This window comes from Neovison vison, chromosome 7 (genome assembly GCF_020171115.1).
Source record: "Neovison vison isolate M4711 chromosome 7, ASM_NN_V1, whole genome shotgun sequence".
NCBI classification, from domain to species: Eukaryota; Metazoa; Chordata; class Mammalia; order Carnivora; family Mustelidae; genus Neogale; species Neogale vison.
In genome coordinates this window covers 180,299,010-180,319,518 of record NC_058097.1, presented here as the reverse complement: position 1 = coordinate 180,319,518, position 20,509 = coordinate 180,299,010, and the positions used below count along the sequence as shown (strand labels likewise).

General features: G+C 45.0%; 1 protein-coding gene across 3 annotated transcripts in view; it reads left to right on the top strand.

The window, feature by feature from the left end:
- Positions 1 to 20,509, top strand: part of PAMR1 (peptidase domain containing associated with muscle regeneration 1) — a 155,041-nt gene that overhangs the window by 101,626 nt on the left and 32,906 nt on the right. For all 3 annotated transcript variants that reach the window (XM_044259088.1, XM_044259086.1, XM_044259087.1), the window contains exon 4: positions 16,900 to 17,014. In XM_044259088.1, coding sequence (XP_044115023.1) covers positions 16,900 to 17,014 — 115 coding nt within the window. The remainder of the gene's footprint in view (positions 1 to 16,899; positions 17,015 to 20,509) is intronic.

Genomic DNA, 20,509 nt, shown 5'->3' with positions numbered 1-20,509 from the left:
TCAGTGGGTAAGACAGGAAGATGCCGAAGTCTGTGTGATTCAAGACCCCTTGTTCTTAACCACAGTAGCATACTGCCTCCACTGGCGGGGGCCCTCCCACAGCTCTGTTTTCATTGAAAAGTGGGAAGCAAAATCGTTGCTGAGGGTGAAGCGGATATATGGCTGCAGCTTGAGAGTATCACAGGTTTGGGACAGCCACGGGAGGACTCAGGAGAGGCACCGGCTCATGATAAGTTAAAGCTTATCCAAGCAAGACAGAGGACCCCCGTGGAGGCTGGATTTCCGCAGAGGTAATGCCGTCCCGACAAGGCTTTCTAGCAGCACGGGAGCAGAGGTGAACAAAACCAGTCATGCAGTGCCTCCGGGAGTTGGCTGAAACGTGGTTGTCCCGATTGGGACAGACATGAAACCAGAAAGAGCCTGGAGAAGGGATAGGATGCATGGTGTCAGTGGGTTGGAAAAGCAGGCACAGTGGTAATAAAGGAGTTGAACACGGAGACAGGAGGGGTGTTGTGGTCATAGAACAGAATTTCCAAGTGGAAGCTTTTGGGAGTAGTGGTGATAATGTGTTCATTTATATTAGTCGCTTTTCTTCCGTGTAACAAACCCATCTCAAAAGGACAAATGTTTATTTTCCTTTTTCACGGGTCCATGGCTTGGCTGGGGTCCAGCCGATTTATGCTGGGTGGGCCTGGGTTACACTCCAGCTTCCGGGCTCAGCCCAAAGGAGCAGCAGCTACTTGGGACATGTTCTTCTCAGGGTGGGTTGCCAAAACTCTAGGGGCCGAGCCAAACACACAGGTACATTCAGGGCCTCTACTTGCATCATACCCATGAACTTTCCAGAAAGAAGTCACATGGCCAAGCCCCAGATCAGTCAGGTAGGGAAGTAGACACCATCCCAAGGAAGAGGGGTACAAATATTTCCTAAACAGTACTCCAGTTGCTCTGTATAAATAAATGAGTTTGTTTAGGGGACAGGGCAGAGAAGGGGAAGGATATTTGCCTATAGAAGACTGCTAAAGCAAGCAGTAACAAGACGGAAGATAGCAGGAGCCTGTCCCAATAACACCCATTGGCTGAGTCTTGGGTTTGGCCTCCGTGTAAAAGTTGGCTGCATATGGAGGGGGGGACAAGATGGCGGGGTACTAGGAAGAGGCGTCTTTTCAGCTGGTACCCCAAAGTGAGCTGATTACCTACCAAAGAACTCTGATCACCCATGAAATCAGCCTGAGATCAGAATTATACACGTCTGGATCTCTACAGGGGCAGAAGACGCCAGTGAGCAGGTAAAGCGGAATGGGAACAGCGGACTGAGATCGGAAGATAAACAAAAGGGGGAGGGAGCCACCAGAGGCGACCGGTGGGAAAGTAATACCCCGATACGAGCGAGAGTGCCCTGCGTCTGGGGACCAGCATTAACTCGGAGACTGGTTGAAAGCACTCCAAAAGAGCAAAGGATCGCGGGGGCAAACTGTGGGAATCGGGGCGGCTAGGGACAGGGGCTTGAGTCCCCGGTCCCAGACGGCCTCCCCGGCGCGGAGGCAGAGAGAGTGCGGCGGAGAAACCGGCTCCTGGTCCCTAAGCCGCCAGCGTGCCCCAGAGCGCGGGGTTCCGGCTCCTGTGAGGGGATGGGAGCCGGTCTGCAGAACGCGCGCTAGCCCTACCACAAAGCTTGAGATGCGCGTGCACGTCGCTCCAGCTCTCCTGGGTTTCTAAGGCCCTGGGGCGCTTCTAGACCCGGGCCATTGTTTCAAAGTCTAAGCCGCGCGCCCGCGAAACTCTTCCCCGGACAGAGGCGCGCAAAAGCCCAGCCTGCGGCTTACGGACCAGCGCCCCGTTCTCAGTGCCCCAGACGCGCGCCCGACCCACAGCCGCCTCTGAAAAGAGGTGCGCGCAAGCCGGGCACTCCCAGCCCCGGCCAGCGGCAAAATCTCAGTGTGCGATCGCTGCTTGGAACCTCTCTGGCGGTCAGGAGCTCCCAGACAGCCGCCACTGCCTTGGCTTTGGGGACGGGCAAAAGATCCTGCGCCCCCAGGGTCTTTAACTTGGAACCTGCACTGCCAGCATCCAAGGGGGAATTTATTCAGCTTCTGCACCCAGACTGAGGCTTCTGAGACGGAGATCAGGAAGTGTTCCAGGGTGCACCTTGACTGCACCAGAGTTGATACATCCAGCTACATCTGTTCAGTCTTCTCCCACCAAAATGACTAGGAGGAGGAATGCCCAACAGAAGAAAAATACAGAGGATGGACCTTCCGCAACAGAGCTAACGGCTATCAACATAGACAATATGTCGGAAAGAGAATTCAGGCTAACAATTATCCAGGCAATAGCTAGGTTGGAGAAAGCCATGGATGACCAAACAGAATTGATTAGAGCCGAACTGAAAGCGACCAGACAGGATGTTCACAATGTTAGGGCGGAGCTTAAAGCTACCAGGGAGGAGGTCCACAATGCTCTCAATGAGTTCCAATCCAATCTAAACTCTCTCAAAGCTAGGGTAACTGAGACAGAAGATAGAATTAGTGATCTGGAAGACAAACAGATAGAGAGAAAGGATCAGGAGGAAGCCTGGAACAAACAGCTTAGATCCCACGAAAGCAGAATTAGGGAAATAAGTGATGCCATGAAGCGTTCCAACGTCAGAATTATTGGAATTCCTGAAGGGGAGGAGAAAGAAAGAAGTCTAGAAGATGTCGTGGAACAAGTCCTTCATGAAAACTTTCCGAATCTCGCGAATGAAACCAGCGTTCATGTACTAGAGGCTGAACGGTCTCCACCCAAGATTATACACTCCAAAAAAACATCACGACACCTGATAGTCAAATTGAGAAATTATAATTGTAGGTATAATCTCTTGAAAGCTGCCAGGGCAAAGAGGCTCCTTACTTACAGAGGGAAGCCCATCAGAATAACGTCAGACCTGTCCACAGAGACCTGGCAAGCCAGAAGAGGCTGGCAAGATATATTCAGGGCACTAAATGAGAAGAACATGCAGCCAAGAATACTTTATCCAGCAAGACTGACATTCAAAATGGATGGAGAGATAAAGAGTTTCCAAGACCGGCAAGACTTAAAAGACTATGCAACCACCAAGCCGATACTGCAGGAAATATTAAGGGGGGTTCTATAAAAGAGGAAAAATCCCAAGAATAGCATTGAACAGAAATATAGAGACAGTCTACAGAAAGAAAGACTTCAAAGGTAACTCGATGTCAATAAAAACGTATCTATCAATAATCACTCTCAATGTGAATGGCCTCAATGCACCCATAAAACGGCACAGGGTTGCAGATTGGATAAAACGACAGGACCCATCCATATGCTGTCTACAAGAGACCCATTTTGAACCTAAAGATACACGCAGACTGAAAGTGAAGGGGTGGAGAAGCATCTTTCATGCCAATGGGACTCAAAAGAAGGCTGGGGTAGCGATTCTCATATCAGATAAATTAGACTTCAAACTAAAGACTGTAGTCAGAGATACAGAAGGACACTACATAATCCTTAAAGGGACTATCCACCAAGATGATCTAACAATTGTAAATATCTATGCTCCCAATATGGGAGCAGCCAATTACTTAAGAAAACTGTTAATCAAGATAAAGAGTCATATTGATATGAATACACTAATCGTAGGTGATCTTAACACGCCTCTTTCAGAATTAGACAGATCATCGAAGCAGAAAATCAATAAAGAAACAAGAGCATTGAACGACACATTGGACCAGATGGACCTCATAGATATATACAGAACATTCCACCCTAAAACAGCAGAATACTCATTCTTCTCAAGTGCACACGGAACCTTCTCCAGAATAGACCACATACTGGGTCACAAATCAGGACTCAGCCGATACCAAAAGACTGAGATTATTCCCTGCATATTCTCAGATCACAATGCTTTGAAACTGGAGCTCAATCACAAGGAAAAGTTCCGAAGGAACTCAAACACCTGGAAGCTAAAGACCACCTTGCTTAAGAATGCTTGGATCAACCAGGAGATCAAAGAAGAACTGAAACAATTCATGGAAACCAATGAGAATGAAGACACTTCGGTCCAAAACCTATGGGATACAGCAAAGGCGGTCCTAAGGGGAAAATATATAGCCATCCAAGCCTTGCTCAAAAAAATTGAAAAATCCAGAACACACCAGCTGTCTCTACACCTTAAAGAACTGGAGGATCAACAACAAATCAAACCAACTCCACACATAAGAAGGGAAATCATCAAGATTAGAGCTGAGATCAATGAGGGAGAAACCAGAGATACAGTAGAACGTATCAATGAAACTAGAAGCTGGTTTTTTGAAAGAATCAATAAGATCGATAAGCCACTGGCTACACTAATCCAAAAGAAAAGAGAGAAATCCCAAATTCATAAAATTATGAATGAAAGGGGAGAGATCACAACTAACACCAAGGAAGTAGAAACAATCATCAGAAGTTACTACGAACAGTTATATGCCAATAAGCTTAGCAACCTTGATGAAATGGATGCATTCCTGGAAAAATATAAACTACCAAAATTGAACCAGGAAGAAATCGACAACCTGAATAGACCGATATCTAATAACGAGATTGAAGCAGTGATCAAAAATCTCCCAAAAAACAAGAGCCCAGGACCTGACGGATTCCCTGGGGAATTCTACCAAACCTTCCAAGAAGAAATAACACCTATTCTCCTGAAGCTGTTTCAAAAAATTGAAGCAGAAGGAAAACTTCCAGACTCTTTCTATGAAGCCAGCATTACCCTGATCCCCAAACCAGGCAAGGACCATACCAAAAAGGAGAATTTCAGACCAATATCACTGATGAATATGGATGCTAAGATTCTCAACAAGATCCTAGCCAACAGGATCCAACAACACATTAAAAAGATTATCCACCATGATCAGGTGGGATTCATCCCTGGGCTACAAGGATGGTTCAACATTCGTAAATCAATCAATGTGATACAACAAATTAATAGGAGAAGAGAGAAGAACCACATGGTCCTCTCAATTGATGCAGAAAAAGCATTTGACAAAATCCAACATCCGTTCCTGATTAAAACGCTTCAAAGTATAGGGATAGAGGGAACATTCCTGAACCTCATCACATCTATCTATGAAAGACCCACAGCAAATATCATCCTCAATGGGAAAAAGCTTGCAGCCTTCCCGTTGAGATCAGGAACAAGACAAGGATGCCCACTTTCACCACTCTTGTTCAACATAGTATTAGAAGTCCTAGCAACAGCAATCAGACAACAGAGAGAAATAAAAGGTATCCAAATTGGTAATGAAGAAGTCAAACTCTCTCTCTTCGCAGATGACATGATTCTTTATATGGAAAACCCAAAAGACTCCACCCCCAAACTACTAGAACTCATACAGCAATTCAGCAGCGTGGCAGGATACAAAGTCAATGTGCAGAAATCAGTGGCTTTCTTATACACTAACAAGGAAAATACAGAAAGGGAAATTAGAGAATCGATTCCATTTACTATAGCACCAAGAACCATAAGATACCTGGGAATAAACCTAACTAAAGAGGTAAAGGATCTATACTTGAGGAACTATAGAACACTCATGAAAGAAATTGAAGAAGACACAAAAAGATGGAAGACCATTCCATGCTCTTGGATCGGAAGAATAAACATTGTTAAAATGTCTATACTGCCTAGAGCAATCTATACTTTTAATGCCATTCCGATCAAAATTCCACCGGCATTCTTCAAAGAGCTGGAGCAAATAATCCAAAAATTTGTATGGAATCAGAAGAGACCCCGAATCGCTAAGGAAACGTTGAAAAACAAAAATAAAGCTGGCGGCATCACCTTACCTGATTTCAAGCTTTATTACAAAGCTGTGATCACCAAGACAGCATGGTACTGGCATAAAAACAGACACATAGACCAGTGGAACAGAGTAGAGAGCCCTGATATGGACCCTCAACTCTATGGTCAATTAATCTTCGACAAAACAGGAAAAAATATACAGTGGAAAAAAGACAGTCTCTTCAATAAATGGTGCTGGGAAAACTGGACAGCTATATGTAGAAGAATGAAACTCGACCATTCTCTTACACCGTACACAAAGATCAACTCAAAATGGATAAAAGACCTCAACGTGAGACAGGAATCTATCAGAATCTTAGAGGAGAACATAGGCAGTAATCTCTTCGATATCAGCCACAGCAACTTCTTTCAAGATACGTCTCCAAAGGCAAAGGAAACAAAAGCGAAAATAGACTTCTGGGACTTCATCAAAATCAAAAGCTTCTGCACAGCAAAGGAAACAGTCAAAAAAACAAAGAGGCAACCCACGGAATGGGAGAAGATATTTGCAAATGACAGTACAGACAAAAGGTTGATATCCAGGATCTATAATGAACTCCTCAAACTCAACCCACACGAAACAGACAAACACATCAAAAAATGGGCAGAAGATATGAACAGACACTTCTCCAATCAAGAAATACAAATGGCTATCAGACACATGAAAAAATGCTCATCATCATTAGCCCTCAGGGAGATTCAAATTAAAACCACATTGAGATATCACCTTACACCAGTTAGAATGGCCAAAATTAACAAAACAGGAAACAACATGTGTTGGAGAGGATGTGGAGAAAGGGGAACCCTCTTACACTGTTGGTGGGAATGCAAGTTGGTGCAGCCTCTTTGGAGAACAGTGTGGAGATACCTCAAGAAATTAAAAATAGAGCTTCCCTACGACCCTGCAATTGCACTCCTGGGTATTTACCCCAAAGATACAGATGTCGTGAAAAGAAGGGCCATCTGTACCCCAATGTTTATAGCAGCAATGGCCACAGTCGCCAAACTATGGAAAGAACCAAGATGCCCTTCAACGGATGAATGGATAAGGAAGATGTGGTCCATATACACTATGGAGTATTATGCCTCCATCAGAAAGGACGAATATCCAACTTTTGTAGCAACATGGACGGGACTGGAAGAGATTATGCTGAGTGAAATCAGTCAAGCAGAGAGAGTCAATTATCATATGGTTTCACTCATTTGTGGAGCATAACCAATAGCATGGAGGACAAGGGGCGTTAGAGAGTAGTAGGGAATTTGGGTAAATTGGAAGGGGAGGTGAACCATGAGAGACTATGGACTCTGAAAAACAGTCTGAGGGGTTTGAAGTGGCGGGGGGGTGGGAGGTTGGGGTACCAGGTGGTGGGTATTATAGAGGGCACAGCTTGCATGGAGCACTGGGTGTGGTGAAAAAATAATGAATACTGTTTTTCTGAAAATAAATAAATTGGGAAAAAAAAAATGAGAAATAAAAAAAAAAAAAACATGGCTAAAAAAAAAAAAAAAAAAAAAAAAAAAAAAAAAGTTGGCTGCATATGGAGTCTGATGGTTGGATAGTGATGGTGTCCCTATGTAAATTCAGGGCTTTCTTGAGGCTAGCAAAACTAGCTCAGGCATCTAGGAAAGAGGAGAGAGAGCATGATTCCTTTTTCTATCCTTCCATTCAAAACACATTGCCTGAACGGATGCTCCTAGTGCTGGGTGTACAGTGAAGGGCAAGGCGGACATGGTTCCTGCTGTTCTGGAGCTTGCAATTTAGAGAGGAGAGACCAAAAAATAAATAAATAAATAAAAATTAAAAAGAACTGGAATGTGGTCAGTGCTATGAGACAAACAGGATAATGGTCAGATTCCTGTCTCATTCTGCCATGGTTCCGGTACGCTTGTTAAATTTCATTATGCTTGTTCTGAAAGCCTCTTTGCACACACTGGGTGTTATTTGATCCCAGCCATAAGCATTTATGATGCATTTCTTACGGACCGGCCACCAGAGAGAACCGTGAGCCCTCACCGAGTTCACAGTCCATTATGGAAACAGGGCTTGACCGTTCGAAGACATCAGTATGATGGTATTAGGTTCTTATCACCAGCACCTCATATTGACATTAAATAAATGTGATGGGAATTCAGAGGAGGAAGTAATTCATTTCAACCATTTGCTGAATGCCTGCCTGGGGCTGGGCATGTACTGCCGGCTTCTACTAGGAGGGAGCTGAACCCGGGGAGGCTTGTTGCTGGCTGGTGCAGTGCAAGCGTTTACCCAGTAGATGGCACCCAAGTGATCCTTTCAGGCTCTTTAATCCTGAAGGACGGTTTCCTGCTGAGCAGCCTCTCTAGAGCCCTGGCATTTTTTCTGGAGTGCCATACAGACCCTGGGAAGGAGAAGTGACAGGCAAACACCAGAAAGGATCAGACTATTTTATATTTAATTATAGAACATGCGGTACTGAGCCAGTGTTAGAGCACCTTTATATGCTTGCTGTCCTTGACAATCTTTGTGATAATTAGCATTAGCCTAACTTATGACAGTCTTAGAACCCATTTATGTGACGGGTCACTTATAACTGTTGACAGGTCATAGTAACAAAGAGAAGAGGAGAAGGGCCCGAGGTCCCTGAGCCCAGGAGAGGACTTTACTCATGTCCTCTTGCCCAGGAAAGATTGGTTTAGTAAACTCAGAATATTCTGGCTACAGAAAGGAGCTGATTCTTTCTTCCTTCCCCCAACTTTTTATTTTGACAAATTTTATATTTACAAAGAGTTGAAAAAGTAGCACATTCATATACCCTTCACCTGGATCCACCAATAATCACTTTCTCACATCTGACTTTCTCTTTTATGGCGTTATGAACTCATGAATTTACATTTTTTCCCACATTTTGTAATGTGATCATCATTTTTCTTTTTGATGCTCGAATGGTCCCAGAATTGGCCAGTGAAGATCCTTCAAGCCAGCTCCACAGCATTGTTCTTTAGGCAATTGCTTGCTTTCCCACTGCTCGCCTCTCCCCATAGATGTTTCAAGTTCACGTTGATGGTTTATGTTTGGGTCATAGAACCCGCCATTTCTCTACGAATCCTGGTTCCTTTTGTGCGGAATGGTATTTAGGAAGTGGGATCTGGATGCTGGTTATGAGAGGCACTGATTTAAAGTCAAAATCAAGGCTTCTTCCCAAAGCTTCATAAATGGAAAATTAACGTCTTAAGGGGAACCAGTCCATTGAGCTTCAGAGTGGAGCTTATTCAACGTGGGCCTCGGGCCGAGTGTTTCAGCCACTGAATGAGACGAGCAACGAGAGGGCCTAAGAGCTACCCAGGATAACACACTTCCAGCTCACACTGCAGCGACCCAGACTTTCAGGATATGGAGAATTTAAGGAACGGAAGGTTAGCCTGTTAACCCAGACGACAGAGTATTTATGGGGAGAGATTATAGACCCTTAATACATTTTATGTTCTTAGCCATAGTTTGGATAGAGCAGAGGGGCTGGCGATGAGGCATGCCTAAAGATGTGGGGCTAGAATATCAGAGAGGGAGATGATTTGTGTAGGCTGGTCCTTGAGCCATAATGGGGAATGATCAACAGCAAATTTTAAAGAGAGAGAGTGAGTGAAAAGCCCACAAAGCTGTGTATTACTGATATATGGAGCTGTCTTCCTAGGGAACCATAGAATCATCGGGGAGGAGTCACTGAAAACCGGCTTATCTTGTCCTGGACTTATGTATCCTGACACTTCCAGGAAAGGAACAAGGCCCATTTGGATCCAAACTGGGAACTGTATTACGTGGTGGTTAACCATGGGGTTTGGAACCAGTAGGATCTGGATTTGACTCCCTTACTCCCTCTGTGACAGTGAGCAAAGTTACTCAATCTTTGCAAATCTCGGTTTCTTCATTTACAAAATGGGATAATAATGGTGGTCCTCTGTGGACGTTTGTGAGGTTTCAATGAAGTACTGTCTGTAAATCCCTTAATATGGAGCCTGGTTCATAGTAAATGCTCACTAAATGGTGGCTGCTGTTCTTATTACTACTAACCCAGAACCATGAAGTGAGCTCTTCTTTTTCTTTTTCTTGTCGGAGAAGAAAACCAGTGCAGGGCCAGAGAGGAAAAATAACAAAGTAGAATTCCCTAGGGACAAGACAATATGTTTGCCATGGGGAGGTAATCTTCCCAGAATAAGGATTGTATGGTAAATAATACTTTACATTTAATATAAAATTATATGAAAAAAATATATATTATGTATATCTACATACTATATATAATATTTGTTATATTATATATATATATATATAGAAAACATATAGCTGACGCTCTGACTGCAGGGAATTCATGTCTTAGCCTTTATAGAGGATTTTATGTTGTCAAAGATCTCAATCATTGCTCAGTTTCTGGCTAAGGCGTGGGAGAAAAGGAAAAAGACCTTCCTTGCTGCTCAAACAGCAAGAAATCACTTGGTAAACCAAAGAAATTTCAGTCTTCTTTAAACCATCAAGTATCTGTGAACACGAGGTCTAGAAAAATCTAAACTCCAAAGGAGTACACAGGGTCTCCTAGTGTAAGCAGGTGACCCTGGATGCTTCACACGGGGGGGGGGGGGGGGGGGGAAAGGCAGCTGTGAAGCTGAGGGCAGGGCAGGTGAAGGGCAGGATCAGCCAGGAAGGAGGCGGGGCCAGCCAGAGAAAGAGGAGGGGTTAGTCAGACTTGCGATGAACCTGTGGGTGGTTGGCTGAACTTCCTTCTAAAGGAGACCCCAGAGTAAAGACAGTCCTTTCTGCCAAGTATTCTCTTCAGTGAAGTCGTGCTGAGCAAGCAGAGACGAGGGCAAAGCAGATCTTGGGATGATGTCATTTTGCAGCTTCAAAAACCTGGTGATTTCAAAGCCTCCAATACTCACAGTTTCCCAGTCTTACCATTATGGAGGTGTAGGAAGTGGGGTGCGGATTGCGGAGAATGTTGAAACTCAAAGATGGATTTTGTTGGGTTTCTGGTGCTTGAATTTCGAGAACCCTGTAGAAGAATCAGCTTTGGTCTAATTTCATACTAGCTTAATTTCTGATTGGATTAAAATGATCAGTCTTCATCATCCCTGCCAAACGGGAAAGGATATTACCAATCAAAAGAAAAAAATACATTTTCTGTTGTGAAGAAGTAGAGAATATAACCTTCAGTCAAGAGAAAAAGAATCAGTCAAAAGAGACAGACCATGCATGATCAAATATTGGAATTTTTCCACAAGGAATTAAAAAAAAAAATAGGGGTACCTGGCTGGCTCAGTTGGTAGAGCATATGTCTCTTGATCTTAGGATCATGAGTTTGAGCCCCACAAGGGGTAAGTTTGAGCTTACTTAAAAAAATAAAATAAAAAATAAAATAACTTTAAAATAAATATACTAAATGTTCTATAGGAAAAGGTAGAGAAGAAGATAGATGAGACATTTCAGGGTAGATTTGGGAAGTGTTAAAAAGAACCAAATGGAAATTCCAGAACTGAAAACTATGCAATCTGAAATCATAAAATATTCATTGGAGAAGATTCACAGCCTACTGGTTAGAATGGAAGAAAGGATCAGGGGCCTTAAACACAGATTTAATAGAAATCAACCAAACCGAAGCTCAGAAAAAAAGGACTGAAATCCTTTCTTTATGCAGAAATCAGAATTTTCTGTGCTACCCCAACCCAGATCCTCTCCTTTGAGTTGGATTAGCTCCATTATCTGCTATTTTTTTTTTAAGATTATTTATTTATTTATTTATTTGACAGAGAAAGATTACAAGTAGGCAGAGAGGCAGGCAGAGAGAGAGGAGGAAGCAGGCTCCCTGCCAAGCAGAGAGCCCAATGTGGGACTCGATCCCAGGACCCCGAGATCATGACCCGAGCCAAAGGCAGCGGCTTAACCCACTGAGCCACCCAGGCGCCCCCATTATCTGCTATTTTTTGTGAAGATTCCGATGACAGCTGAGGCAAAGAGGATGGGGCTTTAAGAATGGTTTGATTGGGCAGGGAGATATGTGATTTTATCTGGCATAGTCATTCTGTTAACAATTATCTAAACACCTGCTCTGTCCCATAAAGGTCTGAACAAGACAGATAGGGTCCCTGCTCTCACATCATGGGGGAGGCAAACAATGAACTAAACCATCACTATGAAGTACCCAGTTAATTGGGATTATAAGCCATATCATAGGGTGAGCCGTGGAATTATTCATGGACATCGGACTGTCACGGGTTAAGACCTGAGCCCCTGAAAAAAGCCATCTCTTAGCACTTACTATGAAACAGGCATTCTAAGTGCCTTCGTGTATTAAGTCATTGATCCTCATCAGAATCGTTTTATAGGTAAGGACACTGAGGCACAGCAGGGTTAAGTAACTTCCCTGTTGTCATACAGCTTGTACGTAGCAGAGGAAGTCAGAGGGCACTTCAGAAGCCGGGCCCCAGAGCCTCGTCTCTCATCCTCTGTCTTAAATTGTGTCTCTATGTGGGAGACACTTGAGGTCCTCACTGGGAGTCCCTGCATGGTGGGATGAACCAAGTCACGTGGAAGGTGTGAGCTCCCTTCCAGCTCCCGGCCTGGGACGTGGCTCATCCCCGTGTCCTCATCCAGGCCTTTGTTTTCCCATCCATGTGCAGGCTCCTGTTTAGGGATGTAGCCAGGGCTGTGAAGAGACTCCTAGGAGCCCTGGAGCCCTGGTCAGGACCTGGGATGTCCCCCGTGAGTCTTGCGCCAAAATAGTGCCTCAGATCCAGACAAGACTCAAGAGAAGTAACACCATTAGTTTACATGTAGTGCCGTTTATTGAGCATTTTATGTATCTGGTACTGTGCTAATGGCATTACATAAATATCTATCTCATTTAATCCTTACAAAAATAAGAAAACAACAACATGGTAGAAGGTACTAGTATTATTCTCTATTCTCATTTCCAACCAGGAAGCCTGTGTCTAGAGAATCTGGAGAACTTGCCTGGGGTCACACAGCTAGTAAAAGACTGACCAGCAGTGCTGACCCAGCCTGGCTTCAGGAAATGCCCCTTAATCATTGTGAGTCCTGCCTCCGAGTCATCTCTGAAGGAGGAAGGGAAATGCAAATGTCTCTCTGTGTCTGAATGCTTGCTTTCTTTCTCCTTCTCCCCACTGACACCCCCAAGAAGAAAGATTAAAACCAAACCAAACCCCAACCATGTCTCCAAAGTGCATTGTGTCTCTTGCTTCTCCCTCCCCACCCCCACGCTGGAGATACCGAGACTTTCGTCTGAATGCCTGGGTGTTCATTTTTATTGGGAACCTTCCAGCTCTCTTGCCAGTTTAGAAATTAATGGAGATTTCCCTTCAGTTCTGCAGTTGCAGGGTCTGTCTAGCTGTCTTTCCTGTGTTGGCTTATAACACCAGAGAAGGGTCGGGGGGTGGTGGGGCTGGAGAGGAGTCCAGGATCTGAGAGCCCAGGGGAGAGTCTGGCCTTGCTGGCAACCACCCCCCCCACACACATACACACACACCCCACTTCCCCCGCAGCAAGACATTGTCAGGGAATCTGAGCACGTTTCTGGGCCCATTGCCTGCTCTGGTCTTTCAGACTCGGGACCACCTGCTTGGTTGGCCACCAGTACTTCCTTGGCGGGGACACTCAGCTGTGTTCACTGTTCTGCCCTAGACAGAGAGGTGCACTTAGTCTGCCCTGCACCCAGACCCGCCAACTCCCCGAGAAGAGGCGAGAGTGGACAGGGAGCTGAAGGAGCCCCTTGATGTGGGAAGGGAGTAGGGCTCCTTCCTCTTCTTCCCGGTGCCTCACACCCTTCCCCCAAGCACATTTCTGAGAAGTGGCCTCTTTGTGTCCGGTTGGTTGGAACTTGTCCACCATCTTGGTGCCAGTTCCTCCCTTCCCCCTGGAGTGAGAAGGAAAACATCATGAAGAACGGAGCTGTGGCATGTGCTTTGGAACCCTGACTACTTCTGAAGGACAGTCCCGGGCCTGCAGGAACAATGGTCTAGCATCTCACGTGGCCAGGGGCCAGCGCCTGGATAGGAATGGTGACCGTCACCTCTCCAGAAGCTGCATGAGATCCTGGGTCTGGCTAAAGCCCGATGCTCCTGCCAGGAAGACCTGACAGGGGTGAGCAGAAGCTCCCCCGGACACGAGCAGAGGCCCAGCTTCCCCTGTCTGAAACCAGTTTCCGTTTGCTGGGAAGCGGACTGACAGCATTTCCTGCTGGTTCTAACGTGGGGTCTCTGCAGGAGGTTGGCAGTGGGAGCTGGGATTTAACACCTTGCAGGCTGGGAAGCTGCCAGTCCCCAAAGGGTGGAGGCTGAGCAGGAAGATTTCTTTTTTTGTCTCTCACACCCAAAGATCACTTCCGTAGCCAGCAGATGGGCGGATGGGGGCGGTGGCGTGTGAGGTATGCAGGAAGAAGGAACGTGCACTTCAGAAACTGGGACCGGGAGTGGGGCACAGGGGGAGAGACAATGTATTTTTCCGGTGGGGTGGAAGAATCCTGCTGCTTCACAATGCTATGGGACGGGGCTGGGTCAGGAATCCCCCAAGACAGCTGAGTGTACCAGCCATGACCCAGCATTGGTACTAGAAAGATCCAAGTTCAAATCCCTGCTCTGCCACCAACCACCAAGAGTTTAACATTTACTCATGTCTCTTCTGAGAGCTTTCCACCCGTGATCTGATTCAAGCCTCACAAAATCATATGAAGCAGGTGCCAGCTTTATTCCCATTTGACTCGGGTTTCCTGTGGTTCCCAGAGAGGAAGTAACTTGCCTAAAGCGACGCAACCAGTGAAGATAAAGCTGAGTCTCAAACCACCGGCTGTGGGGCTCTGTAGTCTCTGTTCTCACCCAGTGCTTTACAGCTGAAACAGTCACTTACAGTCTGTTGACCTTCCAGCCATCTGGCCTTGAGGAAGTCATTAACTTCTTACATCCTTAGTGTTGCACATCTGGGAAATGGGGGATATGAACACTGTTCTCCTAGGTTTCTCATGAGCATTAAATGAGACGATGTTGGTAAATCTTTCGATCAGTACCTGGCCTATGATAACACTGTCATTCATTCAATAGCTATTTATGGAGCACATGCTACAAGCCAGGGTCCATTCTAGGTGCACAATCTAGAAGAGGTCCCAGCTCCACTACTGAGAGTAAGCAAATGAGCTAGATAATTTCAGTTAGTCATATGTGTTACAGAGAAAAAGAAAAATAGAGTAAGGACAATTACTGTAGAGACATGAAGGTCCACTGTAGCTGGGTGGTCAAGGGAGGCCTCTTTGAAGAAGGTGTAGTTGAACTTAATTCCCAAAGAAAGGACATGTGGAAGAAGACAAACCTTCCAGGCCAAGGGAATAGCAAGGACAAGGCCCAGAGTTGGGAACAGAAAGGAAGCCAGTTGAGCTGGGCAGAGGCCAGGCCATGAGCGTCATAGGAAGGTGTTTGCATAGTGGGAAGCCTTTGGAGGGTTGAATCGAGAGAGTAATGCTTTCTCGTTTGTTTATTTAAGAGGTGTCTTTGGCTTCTGTGTGGAGAATCAGATACTGGGGACATGGATTGCAGAGAGAGATCGTGGAGGCCAGGCGAGACAAGCGGTCCCAGTGGATAGTGGTAGACGGTGCTTCCCATTGGCAGACCAGGACGGCCCCCAATAAAAATCCGAATGAAGACAGGACTTGTACAACCAACCCAGCAGTAATTTCCACAAAAGTAACAAGCATCAGACCTCAAAGATTGCCAAAAGAGGAGTTTGAGCTCTTTTCCTAACATTGTATGAAGATCACCACTGTCATCCTGCTATAGAGCAGCGGCCCCTGATGTTAGTATTTTTCTTTTAAACAACGAGAATTTATATTTTGGGGGGGGTTATGGACTCTCACTGCATAGCTTAACTTTATGAGGTCAAACCGGATTTCGGTACAGAGCAGGGTTAGGCAAACTTTTTCCGTGAATGGCCAGAACCATTCAACTGTGCCACTCTCCATAGCTGTAGACCAACCATAGACAGGGCATTAAAAATGGGTGTGGTTCTGTGTCAATAAAACTTTATGTACAAAAATAGGCAGTGAGCCACATTCAGCCCATGGATTATAGTTTGATGTTTCTGGTAAGAGATATCATCTATTTATATGGCCTAGATAATTTTTTTTTCTAAAAAACCAATTTGAGACATTTCCCCCAAATCCTTCTGTAAAACTAGGGTGCATATCACGCACCTGTGCTTAACACTAGAGAATATGATGTAAGTTAATGATGACTCAGCCCAGTGATTTCTTGATGATTCTTTGGAGGTAACTCAGGGAAACCAAGGTGATAGTGAGGGTAGAGGGCTTTGGACCCCCACAGCTCAAGCAGGAGAACTCCTTGGATGCATTTTTTTTTTTTTTAAATTGGCAGCTTTCAAAAGAATTTGAGCTAGAAAGCAAACAAACAAACAAACAAAACCAGTAATCCAATTCAAATGGTTGAAGATCATGTTTCTCTTCTGGTCTCATGAGTTAGGGACACATTATTTACATAATTGCCTATAGAACAGACTGACATACTTTTTCTAACTGGATGGAAAGGGATCAGGAAGGAGTCGCTTTGGGGTCATATCTGTGGGGTAGAGGATGTTGAGGGGACACAGGCCAAGGCTCTTACGTAGTTTGAGGCTTCAGACAAAGACCACAATATCTACTTTCAAAGCGTCTTAGGGCAGAGCCCCCAGGTAGGCCTCGGGCACTCTTGGAGAGGCAGGATGGTAGAGTGGCTTGGACTTTACAGTCAGACACAGGTTTGAATCTCTGCTCTACTGTCTTTATTGGTGAGACAAGCTATTTCTTTAACTCTCTTGTTATGCATTTTCCCAGCTGGAAAACTGGAATAATATTACTTCCTTTTTCAAGCTCTTGGGTGGATTAAATGAATTAACCTAGGCAAATTGCCTAATGCATTGCCAGGTGCTTGAGAAAGTAATTTCCTTCTCCACTCTGTTCTCAGGTGTGTGTGGGGGAGCTCAAAGGATCTTTGAGATCTTCTACCCTCTCTTTTCTGTTGAATCCAATTTCCATGCCCCAATATTCTCTTCCCAGGATGTGGCCAGGTTCTGCGAGCCTCAAAGGGTCAGATCTTGTTGGAGAGCTACCCCCTAAATGCTCATTGTGAATGGACCATCCATGCCAAGCCTGGGTTCATCATCCAGCTAAGGTAAGGGGCTGCAGTCAGAATTAGGGAGTTTGGGGTTATAAGGAAACACGTTAAGAGGACTGAGCACCCTAGATCCCAGTGACCACAGGTTAACCATCTGTGTTTTATTCTTAAAAGCAGGTAATGTTGGGCACCTGGGTGGCACAGTTGGTTAAAGTGTCTGACTCTTGGTTTTCGCTCAGGTCTGAAATTGGGACTGTGAGATTGAACCCCAAGTTGGGCTCCCTGCTTGGCACAGAGTCTGCTTAGTTTCTCTCTCTCCCTTTCTCTGTGTACCCCCCTACTTGCACTCACTTGCTCTGTCTCTCTCAAATAAATGGCTATATCTTTAAAAAATAAAAAAGAAGCTGGAAATGTACACTAGCCCCCCCCCCTTTTTTTTAACCTCTTGGCAATTCCATGGGATGAGGCCTGGTCAAAACCATAGCCAGTTATATGTTTGTCATTCATTGCTCTGCCATGGCGGTGGGGGGTTGCAGATTGTGGATTTAGGGAATTTTGACCCAAGCATAATACCAACAAAGCAAAAATACTAATAGCTATCTACCCAACCCACAAATCTCTACCAAGTCTTTCTAGTCACCCAGTACTGGCGGAAAGGGAAGAAATAAAAGGCACAGATCTAATCTTCAAGGAATTTATACTCCAGATTGATGTTTACATTCATCAGCTCCTTTCACTGGTAGTCAGGAAACAACCACCACCCCATAACGAATAAACCCAATTTTCACGTTTGTGTAAGAGATAAGCTATTTCTTCTTACGGAGCTTTGGCGTCCTCACAAATATTTAATTTATGCCATAGTACAAAGAACAGACCCAGTTTTATTGTAACACAAGATAAACAACACAAGAGAGGCCTCTTCTATGAGAACTGTTCACTGCTGCCTCCTAGGGCCGGGAACAGCCATGTTTGATGGGGCTATACACGCCCCAGGAGCCTGAGAGATACTTGTTGTGTGAATAAATGTTGAAAGAACTTCTCCCTGGGGCACCTGGGTGGCTCAGTGGGTTAAGCCGCTGCCTTCGGCTCAGGTCATGATCTCAGGGTCCTGGGATCGAGTCCCATATCGGGCTCTCTGCTCAGCAGGGAGCCTGCTTCCTCCTCTCTCTCTCTCTGCCTGCCTCTCTGCCTACTTGTGATCTATGTCTGTCAAATAAATAAATAAAATCTTAAAAAAAAAAAAAAAAAAGAACTTCTCCCTGCTGCCAGTGTATCTCCTCTTTCCTGACAAATATCTCTCCTTTTCCTCTCCAGGGTAACAGAGTGGCCCATTCCCCTCTGGGATTTCTAGGGACATTGTCCCCTTACTTCTTTCCTTTCTACCCAGTAATGAAGTTGGCAATGATGGAAATCCCTAAAATCCAAGGGCACATGTTTTCAATAAGTATTTTCTGGATGGATCAATGGAGTTTTCCACATTCCAGCTGGCTCCTCAAATGGCTCTCTGTCCTCCAGGAGGGGCAGCATATGGCACTCTGCCTTGGAACAGGTCCCCTTCTCAATTCTCCTCACCAGAGCTGGCCCTCAGTGGCTGATCTCCCCATTTTTTGAGGATCTGGAGTTGGGAGTGAGGCTCAGTAATTGAACTTTTCTAGAACGAGGTTGGCATAAGGAACACCTGAGGGGTCACACCGTTCTGTTAAGGGGCTTCAGGTGGGCTCTGCCAAGGATGATAAGGGCAGGTGTTAAATGCCACATATTAGTTTAGCACCTTAGGAACCAGGCCACTGGTCCCCTTAGGGATCTCTGAGGAGCCCCTCCAAGATCCAAGGTGCAAAGGAAATCTCTCCCAAACAAAAATCCAAACTGGTGGTGGGATTGGACAAGCACATCACATGCCTAGGAGAGGCCCCTAGGGAGGCTTGGAAATATACAGATTTCTTCTCCTTCATCAAACCTGGACCTTTTGGCCAATGGTAATAATAACAGAAACACATGCACATTTACATGGTCAGAGCAAAAGCTGAGAGGTTATTCCTGGTGCCCCCCACTTCTATCTTTCTATCTATCACAAAATCTATCTTCTTACATGTAAAATCATCTCACATCCATCTACTTCAGACTCTGATGCCACTATTCTCCTTTTACCACCATCCTCTCTCACCTTGATTCTCTCATAGCTTCCTGACTGGCTTCCATGTTTCCATACTTGCCAACTCTGCTGTCTTCTCCTTGACAAGAATGATCCTATAAAATCCTAAATCCAATCATGATTCTGTTGTCGAAAACCCCCTGCTCATTCATTTCAGGCTTGGAATAAAATCTAGAGCCCTCACCATGCAGAATCTGGCTCCTGCTTGCCTTGCTGACCTCAGTTCATACCACTCTCCCCTTTACACTCTATTTTGTAGCATCCCTGACCTTCTTTCAGGTCCTCAAATATGCCAAACTCATTACTGCCTCAGGGCCTTTGCACTTACAAAGTCCCCTTGGACCTCTCTTCCTCATGACTTTCATATGGCTGGGTCTATTTCATCATGTAAGCGTCTGCCCAGATATCAAGTTCACAGAGAGGTATTCCCTTGACCACATTGTATGAAAAGCTTACCCTCCCTAGTCACATTTTATGCTCTTACCTGGCTTCTTTTCTTCACAGCACTTACTACTCTATGAAATTACCTTGTTTTCTGGTTTCCTTGCTTATTGTTCATCCCACAGATCAGAACTACTCTCGGTTGGGGCTGGCACTAGTTGGGTGGGTCTCGTTGGGTCCCTGCTGTGCTTTCAGCACCTAGAACAGCGCCCACCACAGATGGATATTAAGTACTTGGACAAATGAATGTACAGATACAACTTGCAATATCCCATGGTTTGGTTTCGAACGTAAGCTCTGATCTCTGTTGTGTGGTGGCCTTGTCCCTGCGCCTTCCCTTTTCAGACAGACACCAACGTCCAGAGAAAGGATGAATCTGCCAAGGCCCACTGCAAGCTAGCCATGGCATCTGGGTGAGAAGTCAGGTCTGTAGATATTAGACTACTTTGCATGAGGCCTGATTAATGGGCCATATCGTCCCTTACAAAAGGTTTTGTGTTAAGTTTTGTAAAATAAATACTAGTTAAAAGGTGTCCTTTTAGGAAGACCTTTAAATGTATTCAAAATATATTGATTGTCACTGTGGTCCAGTGTTCTTTAGTCCTGGCACTTGAACTTTTTACCCACAGTAGTAGAAATAGGTCCTTGTCCCAGCATCTCAGGTGGCAATTCTGAGCTCTTCTGTCTATTCTTAATTCTTCTTCAAAACATGAGGGAGAATATACAGATGTACATTCTGTGACCTTGACACCAAAACATTCCCTTTGGAATAATCTGAAAAGTGGCTTTTCCTCTCATTGTCTGGGATGTGGCTGCCTCCTATCCTGTCTCTTGGAATTCTATGCTTGGGGTCATCCTCTGTTCTTTGGATCTGATGTATTTAAGTATTTCCAAACCCAAGACCCTTTAAGGCAATTATAGATTTACCAGATCTCCCCCAGTTCTGAAATTCTGATACA